The sequence below is a fragment of the Diadema antillarum genome, unplaced genomic scaffold (assembly GCF_040938485.1).
Source record: "Diadema antillarum isolate AM-2024a unplaced genomic scaffold, OU_Dant_1.0 seq00000547_RagTag, whole genome shotgun sequence".
NCBI classification, from domain to species: Eukaryota; Metazoa; Echinodermata; class Echinoidea; order Diadematoida; family Diadematidae; genus Diadema; species Diadema antillarum.
The window spans coordinates 1,118,619-1,136,009 of NW_027271493.1; the positions used below are offsets into that span (position 1 = coordinate 1,118,619).

The window sequence follows — 17,391 nt, forward strand, 5'->3', positions numbered from 1 at the left end:
ATGAATGTAACATAATATTACAGTGCGCAATCAACTTCCCCATGATAATGAACAATACATTTTGTTGTTGTTAAGTTGTTCAGTTATAACGAAAGTTCGATATAGCGATGTAGAATTTGAAATTATGTTGCGATTTTAGGAGTGTATTACCTTTATGTCATTTTTGGACAGATCTCCAATCCAAACAACAGAGTTGATAGTGTCAGTGACTAGACCCTTTATAATTATGTATATATATACAACCTCTTTTAATTTAATTTAAATTCATGTTAAAACAAAAGCTTATTACCTCCTGGACATATCAGATCGAGTGAAGTACTCCAGCTGTGTACGTTGCTTCCGTTACACATGACATTAACGCACTTGTGAGGACGAGGTGACAGTATGAAGGTATTATGCCATGACGAAGACAGGACCTCACCGTCGATTACGATTTCGAAAGTGTCGAAAATGTCTCCCGGGTCAGTAAGACACGTTATCGTCAGTTTGTTTTCACTCTCTCGATCGTGCGTCACGATGGAGATGATTTCGTGTAGACTTGTCGGAACTGAATTGGGAGAAGTTACAGTTATACAAAACTGATCCGGTAATGGGTCCTAACATATGCACGGATTGTAAGCACTTTCAAATTCATTGTCATTTGTTTCATTTTAAAGTAAGCTTAATGGCGCCACGTTTAGTTAACTCTGAAGACTAGAAGCTGCATACACTGAAAACAATGCACATACCCCAAGTATTTTTGTTTAATGGCACACCTTAGTTCAAACTTCATTTGGCGACGACCGAAGAGGTAAAACTGGTAAAAACTAGTTCAAATGCCACTATACTCATATACTAATACTCATAGGCAATTTCACGACTTATGGACATATACAGATGCACTGGTGACCCAGAATGATGTCTCATTTTTCCATTCTTATTTTGCTCTTATGTCTTCAATTATGATAATGATATGAACAAGGCTGTTTTGGTCCTTACCTTCATTTGTAGGACAGTATGTCTTTTCAACCGATGTAGAACCAACTCCATTTTGACCAAGGCAAGTCACGTGAGTACACTTGTCTGGACGAGGTGCTATGGTAAAAGAAGGGACCTCTGACGACGAAACTATCTCCTGGTCTACCTTTATGATGAATACGTGGATGGGAGGGTACGGCTGATCACGTGGTTTCAGTTGACACGTAACCAAAAGGTTTCCTCCAGGATAGTTGGCGTCCTGTTGTTCCTGAAGTCTGATTGACAGGGCGTCCGCTGCAGGTGCATCTACCCATGTATGGTGATTAGTCAAGTGAAGGTTTTGTAAGATACTTGGATCGTAATATCAAAATACTTTAGCCAACACCCGCACTAAAGTATGAAAAAAAAAACCACACCATTGTCTCCAGTAATATGAATGGCTTTTCTAGCGAACTCGTGCAAGCAAATAACTTTTCTTAGTTCTTTTATGCAAAATCTTGAAGCCATTGATTTTTATCCTACTTTTAATTTGATCGTGATCACATGAAATATCTTTGCGTACTCACAATGATGCCTCGGTCGGTAATTATATTTGCTTTATTAAATTGCTACTTTATTTAGCATTGGAACCTGCAGTTTAATTTTATGAACATTATATTTTGTCGATTCTTCATATTCATTATATTCTCCACATAATGTATTCTCGCATGTTTCGTCATTTTTCGTCATTGACAAATTGTACTTAGCGTTTATTATTACTACGAAGGCTAAATCCTACAAGCTTTTGCTTTTCAGTAGGTACCTCATATTTTGTCCTAATACATTTGTTTATTTCCGTCTCAAATTGACTGTTGTGTTGTACGAAAATGTGGAATATGGAACAATGAATAAAAAATGAAGTCTACGGAATAAACTTTCGAATTCAAGACTCGTACTGTTGTACATGTAAATACTCCTTTCACATTGTTTTATGGATATAATTTCACGGACCCTTCTACGTAACAACAATAACAACATTGCACAGAAATCTTCGTCTGAATTACAGACAGCACTTGAAAATAAACGAAGAATATTTACGTTTTGGACAGTAAATAGACGCTGTTGTTGTATTTCTGAGTCCGTTGCTTCCTTTACAGGACACGTCCACACACCAGCGGGGAAGAGGAGAAAGACGAGTTTGAGGTGAAGAAGATCTCGATAGCTCGACGCCATTAACGGTTATCTCATACATTGCGATGGGTGGAGATGGTTGGTCGTGAGGAGTCACGTGACACTCAATGATAACACCAGGCTCGACGTTAGGATCCGGTTGATCGTGAAACTTGATGGTTATCATACCTTCTGATGGAAACTCTTAATCAAAAGAAAATGAATCCAAGAGGTTATGAAATCGAAGTGAATAGTTTATTCATAACATATTTTGTACATTCTTTATGTTTTACTGGACGTAACTGCTATTAAATAGCAATAGCATACTATTCAGTTAATATGTCATATGTAATGCTTTATTCATTAGAACACTGGTTCATTCTTTTTAAACTCCAAATGCACAACTTGTCGTTAAAAAGTTTTATTTCGTCTCCCAGTGGTCGGATGATACATCAAACTGCATTTTGAATAATCACACGTTCGTCATGCCTTCAAATTTATCATCAGTTTTTATCGAATATCTAAACTACCTGATCCGCCACCACGAGGTGGTGGCTTAAGACGGCAAGTCGCCTAAATGTCAATTTGATTATTTCCGTATTGACATGTTCTCAGAACTTTCATCTTACTATTTCAAAATATATGAGTTGTTCCACTCTAATCGCAAAACGCTCCAAGGAAAAGGTAAGCGAGTCGCTCACAGAAATTTGGGGCTACAATCCCTTACAAGATTCTGTGCCAAAAATGTCTAGGAAAATCAAGATTTGTGTACATGAGGCAATTTCAGAAGATTTAATTTACAAATATATCATTATCCTGTTTATAATGCATATCTCTCTCTCTCTCACCCTCCTCTCTCTCTCTCTTTCTCTCTGTCGCTCTTCATGGCTGGCGCAGCCGTGGGGGCCTGGGAGCCCCCACACTCTTTGTGCACCATACAAAGGAATACATAAGGTGTCATCACTTTGGGCCCCCACACTTTTTTTTACCCGGAAGTACGTAAATGTCACTAAAATAGAAATAGATAGAGATCTTGAAGTACTGAGCTGAGGACCTTTTTTTTTTCTTCTTTTTTTGCTTGTCAGCTGAAGAAACCCGGAAGTTGACGGGGAGAAATGAGCTGAGCTGAGGACCCTTTTTTTTTTGCTTGTCAGCTGAAGAAACCCGGAAGTGGACGGGGAAAAGAGATGAGCCTGAGCTAGTTTTTTTTTTTTTTTTTTTTTTTTTTTTTTTTTTTTACTTGTTAGCTCATGAAACCCGGAAGTGGGCCCCCACACTTTTGAAAACACTGCGCCGGCCCTGCTCTCTCTCTCTCTCTCTCTCTCTCTCTCTCTCTATATATATATATATATATATATATATATACATATATATATATATATATATATGCATACATACATACATACATACATAAAAAACAAACAATTAGATGGAGTTAAAGCTTATAAAGTCTGAATTGTACGTGTATGTGATTACCGACTTAACATTTTAAATTGCGATCCAGCGCATTACTCGATTTCGTTGTTAGAAAGTGTTTGTTTGTGTGTTTGTTGTTTGTTTGTTCATGTGTTAATCACGTTTTCAGAGATTAAACGTTATTTCTTTTTTACATAACAATCCGGTAAATTGTGAAAAGAGCGGTGAATGTCTCATTTTGAGTACTAGTATTTTTTGCAAGGACGAAGAAAGAATCTGCTAAATTCAAAGCACTTGGAGTAGGTTGCCAATGAAATTTGCCTGATTCATCACGTAGACAGTACTGGAAGGAGGAACTAAAGTACAGACATGATACGTAGATTCCTTGACTTTTTTGACACTTAAGGACTTACTAAAAAGCAGAGTTTATCCAGTGCGACCATTCCAAAATTGATAACATGCTTTGTGGAAATTTAATTACAATAAATGCAGTAATTACAACAATTGCAATGATTTGTATGGATATGTGTTATGATCATTATGCAATGTATTCTGAATATTCGCATTTCACTTTATTTTTGCCTCCTAAACATTCGCTCTTCTGATCTTTTCTTTTTAGTCTCACTCTCTTCCTAGCTCCCTCTCCCTCTGTGCCTTAGCAATATTAGCATCCTTTCACACGCATTCTTTCTTTCGTTCTATCAATAAAAATGATGGTGCGTTAAATATGTTGGTCTTTGCTTCTGCAAATGCCTATTGCATTTCTCGATCACCTCGGATTACCACGTTTCATAATTTTGTGAACGTACATTTCATCTACACTGGACTTTCGTACATCGACACAGCTGTTTGAATATACCAGTTCTCACAATACATTATTAAGTTACAATTTTCTTACTGCACTCTTTCCTCTCAATCACAATCTTATTTGTTTCTTTGAACAATGGGGAGGGAGGTATTACAATGACAGTCTTACTTCCTGTATCCGCACACAATAGACACTTTAAAACGCATAGTAACTGTTATGGAAATAAGCCTGCTTTATTCTCTTGATGATTGGCATTTATGACAGGGCAATTATGTGTTTTAAAATACCATGATTTTATTGTACTGGAGATAGAAGGTTTTGTATGTTAAAAACCTTACCATAATAAAGTAGAAATATACGTAATATTGCAATATTGTTTGAACATTAACTGGTTTAAGGAGAAGTCAGTAATAAGCCAAGCGGCAAAACAAAACCAACACAACAAACGATCGCTTTATTGAGAGAGGTGAAAATGTGATTTCACCTTCCCGCTTCAGTTCTGGGATATCCGATAATTTAACATTCATTGCAACTAGACTTATAACTGAGAAACACGAAATAACTGACCAAGCAAATCCGTTTACTTACATCTTGATATAACACAAGTCAGATTTAAAAATGGCCAAATCTTTCCTTTGAAAGTAGCAACCTTGGCATGTTCAAAGTATAGTATTGGGTTAATACCGTCCTAGATTAACGAATTAATTCATGTATATTCGAGATATCGAGGTTGCATACTATTAAAACGGAGAAGGTAATTTATTTGTGAATGTGTACAATTTGCATTCGAAAATACGATTTGTAGTTTTGGGACAAACATTAAAAAAAAAAAAAACAGAACTCATTGTAGTTGCAAGAATACTGTATGAACACATCGGACATATTGACATAGTTATTGGAATCAAATGGGAGAATTGAATAGGAAAGTAAAAACAATATTTTGTAGCATTGTATTTTACATTACCAGCACTGCCGTTTTACAGCTAATGGCAGATCTGATCATGGAAAATAAATCTAACTACACTGTACATGACAATTTTTAAAAAAGGTCGTGACTTGTTTTTCTTCTTTTGCTCGCATTTGATATGATAGATAACTTCCTAAAACATTTTGCATGAATTCGACAATTTGGTGATTGCTTCAATGTCTGACAACGCTGGGTGAAGTGAAAAAAAAATAAGTCAGGAAACGGCACACTCGTGCATTTTATGAACATGTGATCAACTAGGATTTTCATAGTTCATTGTAATGACACAGTAACTTGATCAAATCTTTCTCTACGGTTATCCAGTGTCACATTAATATATGAGGCGAAAATGAACCATCCTCTCAAAAGGAAAAGGAGTATTCCATAAGTCGATGATGCATCCGTTTACTGGTCGAGACTCTGCACCTGAAAAGACGAATTTGAAGACCAATCAATTTCAGGCGGGAATGTACATTATTTTGTCTATCAAAATCATTGCCGTAAAATCTATAGGTGCAAGCTATTGTGAAATATCAAAGTAAGTCAATACACTACACTGTTTATAGCTATTTACAATGCTCGCTATACTGGCGTAAGACCCCTCGTTATATGGATTACGATGTAAGCCACCTTCACTGAAAAAAAAAGATTATTTCCTTCATGTTGCACTTAAGATTTGGTACTGGACCGCATTTACACAATGGCACACATTCAAAAAAAAAAAGAGAAAGATATTACACATATGAAATTGAATTATTTTAACCTTAACGACCAAACTGTTATGTTTTCATTCAAGCTAAGGTGTCGAGACGCGTATATTTATATAATATATGTTATATTACATTTACATAATATTTACGCTTTGAAAACAAGTTGGTGATCAACACTTTAAACACGATTTTTTACTCTGGTGAAGTGCAAGTTGAAGGGTGTTGGTGCTTTCTTGTGGCATTGTAGTCTGATCATCTTTTAAATACCTCGTCCGGGAGGAAGAATGTTCTTCTTCTGTTGACGTAAGCGACGCAGACGATTACGGAAAGGAAGAACACGACCACAAGAAGAGCGTAAGTTGTCGACGATCGTTGCAGAGCTCCTTGACGCTGAAATTCTGCTATTATTTCCACAGCTTTTAAGAGTTTATCAAAGACAATGAGACAAATGCTCACTAGTCAAGAAGACAGTATTAAATAAGGTTTCGGAATATGCTAGGTTGATAAATGTAAAAGTTTCTCAATCGCCGGCAAAACGTGCGGGTTCATTAACTTGATTACCGTGTGGATAATAATAGTAAAGGTAGAGTAAGAATATCTGGGTGAAGGAGACCTTTTATGTATACACTGTCATTCAATATTCTACCGTTTCATGGCATACTCAAAATGATAAAACCTCATGAAAAGAATGTTTATAATGGAGACGAGTACGGGGCTGACAGAATCGAACCGTTTTGAAAGTTGAGTGCAATTGAAATGTCGTTTTTATCACATCCTTCGTCCCTACTTTAATTTTCTTGAAAATTGTAACTTCATTTGATATGATATCGTATGATTTTTCCCTTATTTCCAATTCGTCAGAGATTAAGTGTCCATCGATCAAGAACGTCCTTGAAGGCCACGTTTGCGCAAAAACAGAACATAATACGCATGGAAAATATTTCTAATCTGTGAATATTTTTTTAGAACTGCCAATTATTCAATATCTCTTCATTGAAAAATGCTTTATTCACGCGCATGCCTGTTTATTAGTGTGGGTGTGTATGTGTGAACGTGTGTGTGTGTTTGTCGTAAAAATATTTAAAGTAGTGGGGAAAGTCTATTTTTTTAGATTAATGCATGTGTTTGTTTTCCTTTACATTGCTTTACCAGCTATGCACTTCGTATGGTGTGTATATTTTCTCGAAAGCAAAGTCAAAAACAAAAACGATCTTGATGAATCTCGGAATATTCAGATATTACCAAAATATCTCTTTTACTTTGATGCTGATAGGATGATACTCACGCGGTGATCACTATTACTATTGCATTTCCACTGCAGGATTATAAAGAACATATCAAGATAATATGTACTTGTGAATCAAAATATAAAACATATTGGTAAATATTGTAGACAGCTTTGATTTAAATGATTCCTGTTTGAATATGCTTTCCGGATTATACTACAGCTTACCTGACGGGCAGAAGGTCTTGGTAGCAGTGGTGGAGCCAAAATCATTCTGTCCCGTACAGGAGACTTCTGTGCCTCCATCGGCCCGAGGAGTGAAGGCAGTCGACGGCGAGCGGGAGGATGAGAGAGTGACGTTATCGGCTGTGATGAGGAAGGTATGGATACCTGGTGTCGGCTGGTACTCCTCGTCGATATGACAGACCACTGTGTAGATTTTCCCGTTGTTCTCTCCCACGCGCTCATTGAACTGAACATCGATTATGTCATCTATTATTCAATATACGTATAAGGATGAAGGTAAACACGTAATGCGAAGGTGAGACGATAACAAAACACTTATCAAACAATTAAAAGACAAGACAAAACGCAGGTACGAAATCTATTTTTTCAGGAATTTAGGTACACTATACTTCACAGGTATTTAATACCTTAAAATGTTTGTAGAATATCACGTACGGGTGTAACGTGCTTAGACGAGCATCCTGTGTCATTATTTGAGATCGAAATTATCTATATCGACAGTAGAATGATATAGTAGCCTACATTCTTACACTAATTCTTTTTGGAAACAACCAATCAAGCAGAGAAACAACCATCTTAGAAATAGAATTTCTGGATCTACCTCTAAAACAGTACAAATCCGTTGAACGCGTTGAGCCACGTCTGTTCCTTCCTTCACACATGATGTTCATACACCTGTTAGGACGAGATTCCACAATCGCAGACGGGACACTTGACGATGAAATCGTCTCGCCGTCAACGGAGATCTCGTATGAGTCGACTGGAGGTGTGGGTTGGTCACGTGGTTCGATGTGACACGTGATCATAAGGTTAACCTCGCTCGCGACTTCCTGCTTTTCAATCTGCAGAGTTATGATGTCTTCCCCGGGAGGATCTCGATTTGATATCATGAAGAAATTCAAACCAAAAAATTATGTAATATCATTTATATTCATTAGTCGTGACTTAACGTTATGATCATGCGAATTACATTCGAGAACATCTCGCATTCCTCAAGAAAACTTTCTTAGGTTTAATTGTTAAATGCGTATAGATAATATATATATACTGAAGTATATTTCTATGCCATGTATGTATTTCTTATAAGGGGATAAAAGGGACAATAAACACATCTTATTCCCAAGAATAGCTGCAATATAGGGAAACACATACTTGTAAGTGTCTTAATACTCTGTTGGTTTCGTTTTGGTCAAAAATATCCTGTTGTAAATCAAACAATGTTTTTTTTTACTAATAGGAGACTATCATACATAGGTGTTGGTATAAAACTAACCGTTATTTTGCGACCATCGATGCTGAAGGTGCTAGCTAAATGGACACTTTACTGGTCAGATATGATTTATTTTGCTCCCCAAGCATCATGTGCTACATATTGATGTATACCATAGTACTTGAAATCATAGTTTCACTCTCGTAATCGGACTCAAACAGTTACTCTATATCATCTTTAATGACGATTATCAATATGAAATTATTCTCACTGAATACAATACACAATGATGTTGATAGCTATACATGTGGTTCATTGATACCCTTGATGTTAATTTTGTTTATTTCTGCTTGAATTTAATCTCGTCATTTCTAACACCCGAGGCTTAGTACACAAGTCAATAACAAAAGACTTAAGCAATAAAAGTTACCTGTTGGACAAAATTCATTCACGGTAAATGTCGATCCAAGTTCATTCATTCCAATACACGTGACGTCCGTGCAGCCTTCAGGGCTTGGTGATACCGTGAACGATGACGAGCTCGAGTTTGACACTGTCTCACTTCCAACTTTGATCTCGTACCTTTCGAGAGCAGGGTAGGGTTGGTCGATGTCGTCCACGTTGCAAGAAATGGTGACAATACTTTGACCATTGTCATCCAAACCTTCGTCGAACTCGATGTCAATGATATGATCACGTGGTGGATCTGTCAACGAAAATCACAGTTATGTGTTGCTGAAAGGTTTACACGGTAAAGTAAATGAGGAGAGAGGTTTGTGGTAACATCATGTTCATGATGAGGGGCATTAAGGTTTTGAATGGAAAGTAGAATTTGAAATGATAGATATTTCGTCAAGTGAGGAGATTTGAACAACCATGATAAACATTCAAAACTGTAATGTTGCAACACGTATAGGTTTATCCTTTCTTTTTTATTCATAGTTGTATCATATTCCTATTTAAATGCATTGACATATCTCCATGCATAAATCTCACTTTGCTTGGTACGTGGGTGCCTTTTGATAGCCGGTGCTATAATATCACTGCACATAGACGACAGTTCATGTAGGCCTACATACATTAACAATCTTCAAATATATCTCTAAACACATAAGGCACCATGAATAGGTTGCCAAGTATTGGATATGATATACGATGAAACGAAAAGGTCTTACTTTTGGGACAGTAGGTTCTAACAGATGTTGCCGACCCGATGTCATTTTCACCAATACACGTGATATTCGTGCAACTGTCAGGTCGAGGAGATAGGGTGAACGAGTTGGAGGTCGACAGTGTTTGACTATCTCTCTTGATGACGTAGCTGTCAATAGGCGGGAATGGTCGAGTATGAGAGGCTATATCACAGGATATAGTCAAATCAACGTGACCACCGACCTCCCTGAAATTTCCCGACTCTTGGAACTCAACCTGTAGAGCATCATTTGGCGGAGGTGCTGTACGAGGAAATAAAAAATATCGGAACCCGATTTTTCGACATTACACACAGTTTCAACTAAGAATAATTCAGCACAGCTGAAAAGCATTTTGACACTTGCTGACAAAGAGTCCTACTGAACGATGCCATATTTCATTTCTTCTATAGTGTTTTAATGGGTGCAAGTCACGAGACCGACACCCACGAGTCATACAGCCCATAAGTTATACATCCCACGGGTTAGACATTATTGAAGTAAACAAAGCCCACGAGTTCGACACTATTGAAGTAAACAAAGCCCACGAGTTCGACACTATTAATGTGAATAAAGTCTACGAGTTTGATATCAAGTGAAATAGGCCCACGAGGTATACAGCTCATGAGTTCGACACTGGACAAAACGATCATACGACCGACACGACGCAAAAAAAAAGGCTCTCGAGACTGACATTTCCACAAAAGATCGAGAGTTCATATGTTCGGTCTCTTGGGCTTTCTTTTCGTAGTGTGGGTCTCGCGAGCCTATTTGTGAGCCTCTTTCGCGGAGTTCGATCTCGTGGGCTTTGTTTGCGTATAAGTGTTGGTCTCTTAAGCCTTTTTTAAGCGTAGTGTCGGTCTCATTAGCCTTTTGTGTGTAGCGTCGGTCTCAAGGGTTTTATCAAATATGATGTGTAGTGTCGAACTCATGGGCTGTAGGGGAGACCCAGGAGAGTTGAGCCACTTTTTACATAATTTGTCATATTTCCCCCAAATTGTATTTTGGGCTGAAGACTTTCTTATGGTTGGAAGTTAAGATCATATGTCACAATCCAGTTTTGTTAATTATACGGAAGGTGATTGCATTTCAGAATAAGAGCCCGTTCAAAAAAAGATGTCAAATGGCACAAGTCTCCTGTAGGACGAGGAGAGTTGAGCATACCCGCAATGAGAGTTGAGCCACCCATGGGAGAGTTGTGCCACACTGTACTAGGGAGTGGGAAAGTTGTATATCTCGTGAGGATGGGCCCGCATAAATACATTTAATGTGCTGTTCTTATCGAATATCACTATTTTGTAAATTGAAATACAATGACTCTAACAGAGAACTATGATTTTTTTTTCAGATAGAAAGAACTTCAAGATAGGCTTTCCAAGTTGTAGACAAATTGATGATGTCATCGAAATGTTCTGACTTAGAGTTGGCTACCTGGGGCCGACAATCAATAACTTTAAAACACTTCCATGACATATGCTCCGGCGACAAATGCTCCGGCGACAAATGCTCCGGCACGAATTGCTAATGTTGAAGCTTACACAAACCCTTACCCCTACCCTAACCCTAACCCTAATCCAAATCCTTACCCTGCTCTGACCCAAAAACTCAATCATACCCACGAGGCTCACTCTCTCTTCGGAGAGATATTAATGTCAGAGCAATAATTGTCGGCGGAGCATATGTCGTGTCACTTCTTTGAGAAATCATTACTCATGAAGACAATAATTGAGTAAGCGAAAAACCATTGGCAGCTTAATTAAAACTTTAAAACAACATTAAAACACAACTGATATAACCCTTACTTAGATCTTACAATGCTTTTCAGAGCTCGCTCAAACAGATATGCAACCTTGAACAGGAGATAAAAATTGTAGTGCGTGGAAATTAACATAACATAACATTTTGTTTCATTTAGCTCACATCAGCTTCAGGCTATGCTATTGATATTTATGTATCATCCTCTTTGTTGTGAATTTCAATTTCCATGGGGTTTCATTCAACGTCTAAAGACAACAAGGGGCCACAAAACTTTCCAGAATTGCCTGAATACAGTCACATCTTTTCCAGTCACATCCTTTCAAATTTCAGACGATGATATCATATTGTTAACAATATCTGCTCAAAAAATGCAGTCCCATGAACAACATAATGCCAACCAGTGACTCTTCCATCTACCTGGCAAAACAATACAAAATAACAAAATGACCTCAACAAATGATTTGTTAGATTCAACGAAATGCAGAATACCATGATTGCAGTGTGAACCAACACAACTTTAACAATAATGACACAACAAATGATGGTGCCCTTCACTCTTAGAAAAATGTGCTGATTAGAACCTCTTCTTGTCCCGTATTTAAGATTCTTTATAGACCCTTTTTGTATAGGGTTCTACAATGTATAAAGAACCCTATACAAAAACGGTCATTTTTCTGTTTATCCATGTATCTCTTGAGTGTCATTCGATTTACACCAAATGCTCGAGCGGCAGCTCGAACACTGTTCAACTCTTCGACTGCTTTTGCTCCTCGCTGGAGCAATCCTGGATCACTCCCACGGTCTGATGTCCTTTTGTATATTTGTGGCATTGTCTGAAAGAAAAGTAAACATTTGTATAAATAAGATAATGGTAAAAGGAGAGTTGAGCCATGGATCTTGTCTCCTCATGATGAGTGGCTCAACTCTCCAAAGGTCGGCCATTTTTGCATGTGACTTAACTACCACTAGAGCAGTTGCATCATATTTAACCAAAGACATCAGAAATAATCAACAATGCAGAGGCTATGCGTTGCCCATATTGCGACCAAAGTAACTGCTAGTATATGAATAATAAGAAGGGTCTTACCTCTAACTCTCAAATCCACTTTTCAGCGCGATATTTGGTTTTCCTTTCACAAAATCTCCCATGAGTTACCATGGATCTTGCCGACTTAACTGGAAAGAAAGTTATATTATACACTACCAGCAGAGGGAGTTTTAACTTTTTATCTAAAGTGCAAGTGTGAGATTTAGGGGGTGGATCAACTCTCCTTGTGGCTCAAGTCTCCTGGGTCTCCCCTATGACTCATGGACCAATTCTTAATGTCGGTCTTGTGGGATGACCCCGTTTTTAATATGTATGTTTTATTTATGGCAATGCGCTATAGATTGTTTCATAACCTGTCACTTTGATTGTTACAGTAGTCAAGCAGTAGAAAGTCTATAAGTAACTGCTGCATTTCCATTTGTATATCCCATACCTCTTGGGCAATAGATTGATGTACTCGATGTCTGTCCCACGGCGTTCCTTCCTTCACATGACAGTTCGATGCACCAACGAGGCCGTGGAGAAAGGTCGGTAGTAGGAGAAGATGACTGGGAGAGTGTGACGCCATCAGCTTTGATGACGTATGAATTCATGGCTGGATGTGGCTGGTTCTGTGTGCTCACGTGACATTCAATATTCAAGGAAGATCCCTGATCCCGTGTCTTGATAGTTATCACGTTATCGACAGGGCCATCTGCGAAACAGTTGAATTAAAAACTGCCATAATGCCAATTGATTTGTGACTACACAACTACAAGGGACAGATAAAATACCGAAGCATCAAAAAATAATGGTGATATTCACTTTATTTCAGGCAGTCCAGGTCCACAGCAAAGACTCTTTAATGGAGGGAAAATTATTTGAATCATCCTGCTAAGACACGGTTACTAACTACCAAGGTCACTCTTCTTGAATAACGCAGACTTATGTTCACACTGTGTACGCAAAGACATATGTGACCGTGCACCACAAAACGAGTAAAAAGTCGCACACACTGATTTTGCGTGAGATTTGAAAATAAGTGAGATGGGTCAACCTTGCCGATCTTAACTTTTTCATATTTTCTGAAAGAACAGGTCTTCTTTTACATTATGCTAAAATTTGGGGTCATAAAACGGGCGGAAAAGTGTGTTTTTTAGCAGTTTATCCCGAACATTTTTGGTAGAATAGTGTGATTAGTTGTGTCTTTAGAGTCCCTATTTCATTTCTGAAAAACCTTGTACACACTCTTCACTTTCAACTCTAATAACTTTTGAAAAGATAGTGCTACTGCTTTGAAAGATGGCATTAATTATGGACAGAATGTGTTAATGAGGCATGCCTAATTTCAATTTAATCTGATAATCCCTTCATTGTTGTTACTCTGGTGGTTTACTTCCTGTTTTTGTCCCATTCATCGCAGAGCCAGCACGGTTTGCTGAAGATTAAGCGCTTGAATAGACACTGTACCTCAGAGCCTCTTTTCTCGGTTCACACTTTTCCTGAGTTTGTGCTTTCTTTCCAATATTTAGATATGTTAGGAGAGTCCATTTGATTTGATTTATACATCATTTTGAAGCTTTAAGTCTGCACTTTCAGAATATGGTCTTAACTAAAAATTCATGTCTGGCGACTTTTTGTTTGTTTTGTGGTGCAGGGTCACATAATATGTCAAGATTTCGAAAACTCTCCGACAACCTTCGAATCGAGAAGCTTCACACGCCGAACTTGTCTTGATAAATGTGGTAACAATCCACTTAATGATATCTGGAAGAGGTGCAACGCTGTTCCTACAAACTAACCTGAATTTGTGTCAAATGTTGGTGTCAAAATTACTCTTGGATGAATATACATACGGTGTTTTCATCATACGAAATGTAACAGACGAATGGCTCAGTAGTCTCAGACAAACGGTTCGTATGACTTGTGTGAAAATGACGTCGCTTAAATCAATACGTTGGCCTTTGATTAAAAATAAGTAAATGTATCTCTCTATGAATAAGATTTGTTTTCTTATTTTGTGTGTGTATTCTATAGATTGTATTGGTTTCATGGACACTAGATAATATATAGGCAGAGGCCGTATGATATCGGCGTTCAAAAACGATACAAAAGAAAACGATTACGGCAGTCCCACGCATAAGAAAGATGTGATCTATAATGATGTTGAAGTTTCACACCAACGTCATCATGGTTTTCTTCTTGTTCAAGAGATGAAACATTCAAGGACGAATAAAACATTAGGCACTAAACAAAGATTACCGGATGTTAAAACAGAAAAATAAAATGACCTCGCAATGTGACCTTTCATGTAAACATAATTTCCCCTCTGCCAAGCTGTAGTAAGTCCTTTGCATTCCATTATGTCTTTCTTTCTTTCTTTCTTTCTTTGTCCGATATTTGATGGCAAAGTTTGCAAATTGATTCAAACGTATGGCTCTTTCATATTCTGTCGATGTCTACCCTATAGAATGCAGTATTAAAGAAACTTATTTTACCATATTTCACAATTGATATAAAATTCATACATCTTTTCATGAGAATGCATGATACACATTCAGTTTGGGTTCGGAAAAAGCAGCGACGACCCTCTGCAAAATGTGAGACACAGCCTGGGCTATGATATGTATAAGTCAATTCATTACTTTTGGTTTATTTTCATTTTCAGCAAAGAGTGTCAGTGTACAAAACATAGCATGAATTAACAAAAAATTGTAATCATTCTACATGATTACATCGAAATAGCTTTATAAACACAATTAAGTGAGAAAACTATCCTTGAATAATGTTGAAATGTTTAAAATGTTGAAAATAATCAAGTAGATATGCATGTGCATATGGAGTTTTATTTCAAAACGAGCTCACTCCATTTTTGTTGAGATATTTGTGATTAAAGCTATCTGATGATGGACTTTCCATACTTTGAAATGTAAAATGAAATGGCGCTAAGCCCATTTTGCAATACAACTCTTCATAGTATATACACACAAGTATAATTTATGATATGGGCATGGGTTATACAACAATCTACTCAATACACACAAAATATACAAACTATAACTGAGGAAATTAATGAATTATAAAGGTGAAACAATAACTGATTAAAATTATTCAAATTCAAAAGCGTTTAAGTGAGGTGTCTTGTATTTTTTTTTGATCAATAGATAATTGGAACAGTGCCAAACGTCCATCATCGATGAATGGCACAATGATGCCTTTGAAAATAAAAAAAAAAACATACAATTTGGGATATCTCTTTCTCCGAGAAGAGATGGAATACAATATATTATGTTCAATCACGTGTCCAATCAATATGTCCAGCCAGTACCGGAAAAAAAAAGAAAATGAATAATGACAGACTAAACACTCTTTGTTTCTTTTACATTCTTTCGCAGTGATCTCATATCATTAAATGTCTGTTTGATTTCCTGGTATCTCGATATATGAGGCAAGGATTCTCAGCATTCTCCGCTTACTTACGTTGTGTAATGTTGCAAGGAAGAATGATGTCAACGTCAGTGAGTATCCTTCCGCGCTCAAAGTGACAATATTGTTATGAATATGTATTTTATGTAAATTAGTTTAACGTGTTCAGCCCAAGAGGGGCGGAGGAAGTTTCGAGACTCTGCGGACTGACTATGGCGCCCGAGGCGACGAATAAAGTTCAGTTGCTGTTACTCTCAAGAAATTCTTGTATGGTGGTGACCTGTTAGGTGTCACAGAGGATAATTTTATGTGTGACACGTTGTTGAGTTGCCACCATCTTTTCCTAACCTCCATAACAGCACGTTTGATATGTCCCCGTTTGCAAGATATGACACAAACTGCGTTCGTTTTCAATCATTCACATGTATTGGGAGAGTTATAGTGGACGAACATTCTTCTTTAGTTTATGGCATATTTTCTATTCTCTGTATGTCAAAGCTATGCATACCAGAAGACACACTTGCACACACAGCATCATCATTATAATCATCATCATCATCATCATCACCGTCATCGTCACCATCATCATCATCATCATCATCATCATTATCATCATCACACCACTATAGCAACATGCAGCTGTACAATAACATTAAAGACTTACGTCTAACGTTCAGCGTGGCTGATTGTTGAGAACCGGAAATGATGCACTGTAGCGTCTTCCCATGATGAGAGGCGGAAGGAGTGAAGGTCAACGCACTTTCGATGTTGTAATATGTCTTGTAGTGATAGCAGCGATCCGAGCAGTAATAGCAATCACAACAATAATATATACGGTCCGGTAAAACACTCTCTCCTTCGACACTGTACTCAAAACCATCTCACGCGAGTTCATTGTCACTATCGTTGCATGCTTTATCGACTCCTATGTATTATCCTGGTAAAGTGTTTTGGGAACATTAGCAAACAAAAAGTGATGACTAATAGGGAAAAACAATTTGGGTTGACATGCAAATGATGAAAAATGCATTACAATTTTGATTATCTATTGATATGGGAAAGCATTGCTTCCCGATGTACATTTTCAGCACAATTAATTCTAGTGACGAACTTAATGGTATCATTATCTATTTTACATTACTACTTGTATTGCAAGTACAATTACATCACTTATTATAATCAGTGATCTTGTATAGTTCATGGGAAGTAATTGATATCTCTTAAACATGCGAAAACGCCAGAATCACATTAATTATTTCTTGAAATTCATGTACGAGCAGTGTTCGGACGTCAAAGACAATA

At 37.4% G+C, this 17,391-nt stretch overlaps 1 protein-coding gene across 1 annotated transcript; it reads right to left on the reverse strand.

Moving 5' to 3' along the window:
- Positions 1-6,210: 6,210 nt before the first annotated feature.
- Positions 6,211-16,859, reverse strand: LOC139734814 (uncharacterized). Its single transcript, XM_071645598.1, has 7 exons — positions 16,754-16,859; positions 13,118-13,378; positions 9,864-10,142; positions 9,119-9,394; positions 8,080-8,352; positions 7,461-7,724; positions 6,211-6,423 (listed from the first exon to the last, which is right to left on the reverse strand). The coding sequence occupies exons 2-7, from the start codon at positions 13,275-13,277 to the stop codon at positions 6,260-6,262; spliced, it is 1,416 nt and encodes a 471-aa protein (XP_071501699.1). The 5' UTR covers positions 13,278-13,378; positions 16,754-16,859; the 3' UTR covers positions 6,211-6,259.
- Between the last annotated feature and the right edge of the window lie 532 nt (positions 16,860-17,391).

Coding starts and splice junctions, on each gene's coding strand:
- LOC139734814 (XM_071645598.1), bottom strand. CDS start 13,277: ATGAATTCATACGTCATCAAAGCTGATGGCGTCACACTCTCCCAGTCA. Junction 10,143..13,117: donor ATCAATCTATTGCCCAAGAG/GTATGGGATATA, acceptor TTCCTCGTACAG/CACCTCCGCCAAATGATGCT. Junction 6,424..7,460: donor CAAGACCTTCTGCCCGTCAG/GTAAGCTGTAGT, acceptor AACTCTTAAAAG/CTGTGGAAATAATAGCAGAA.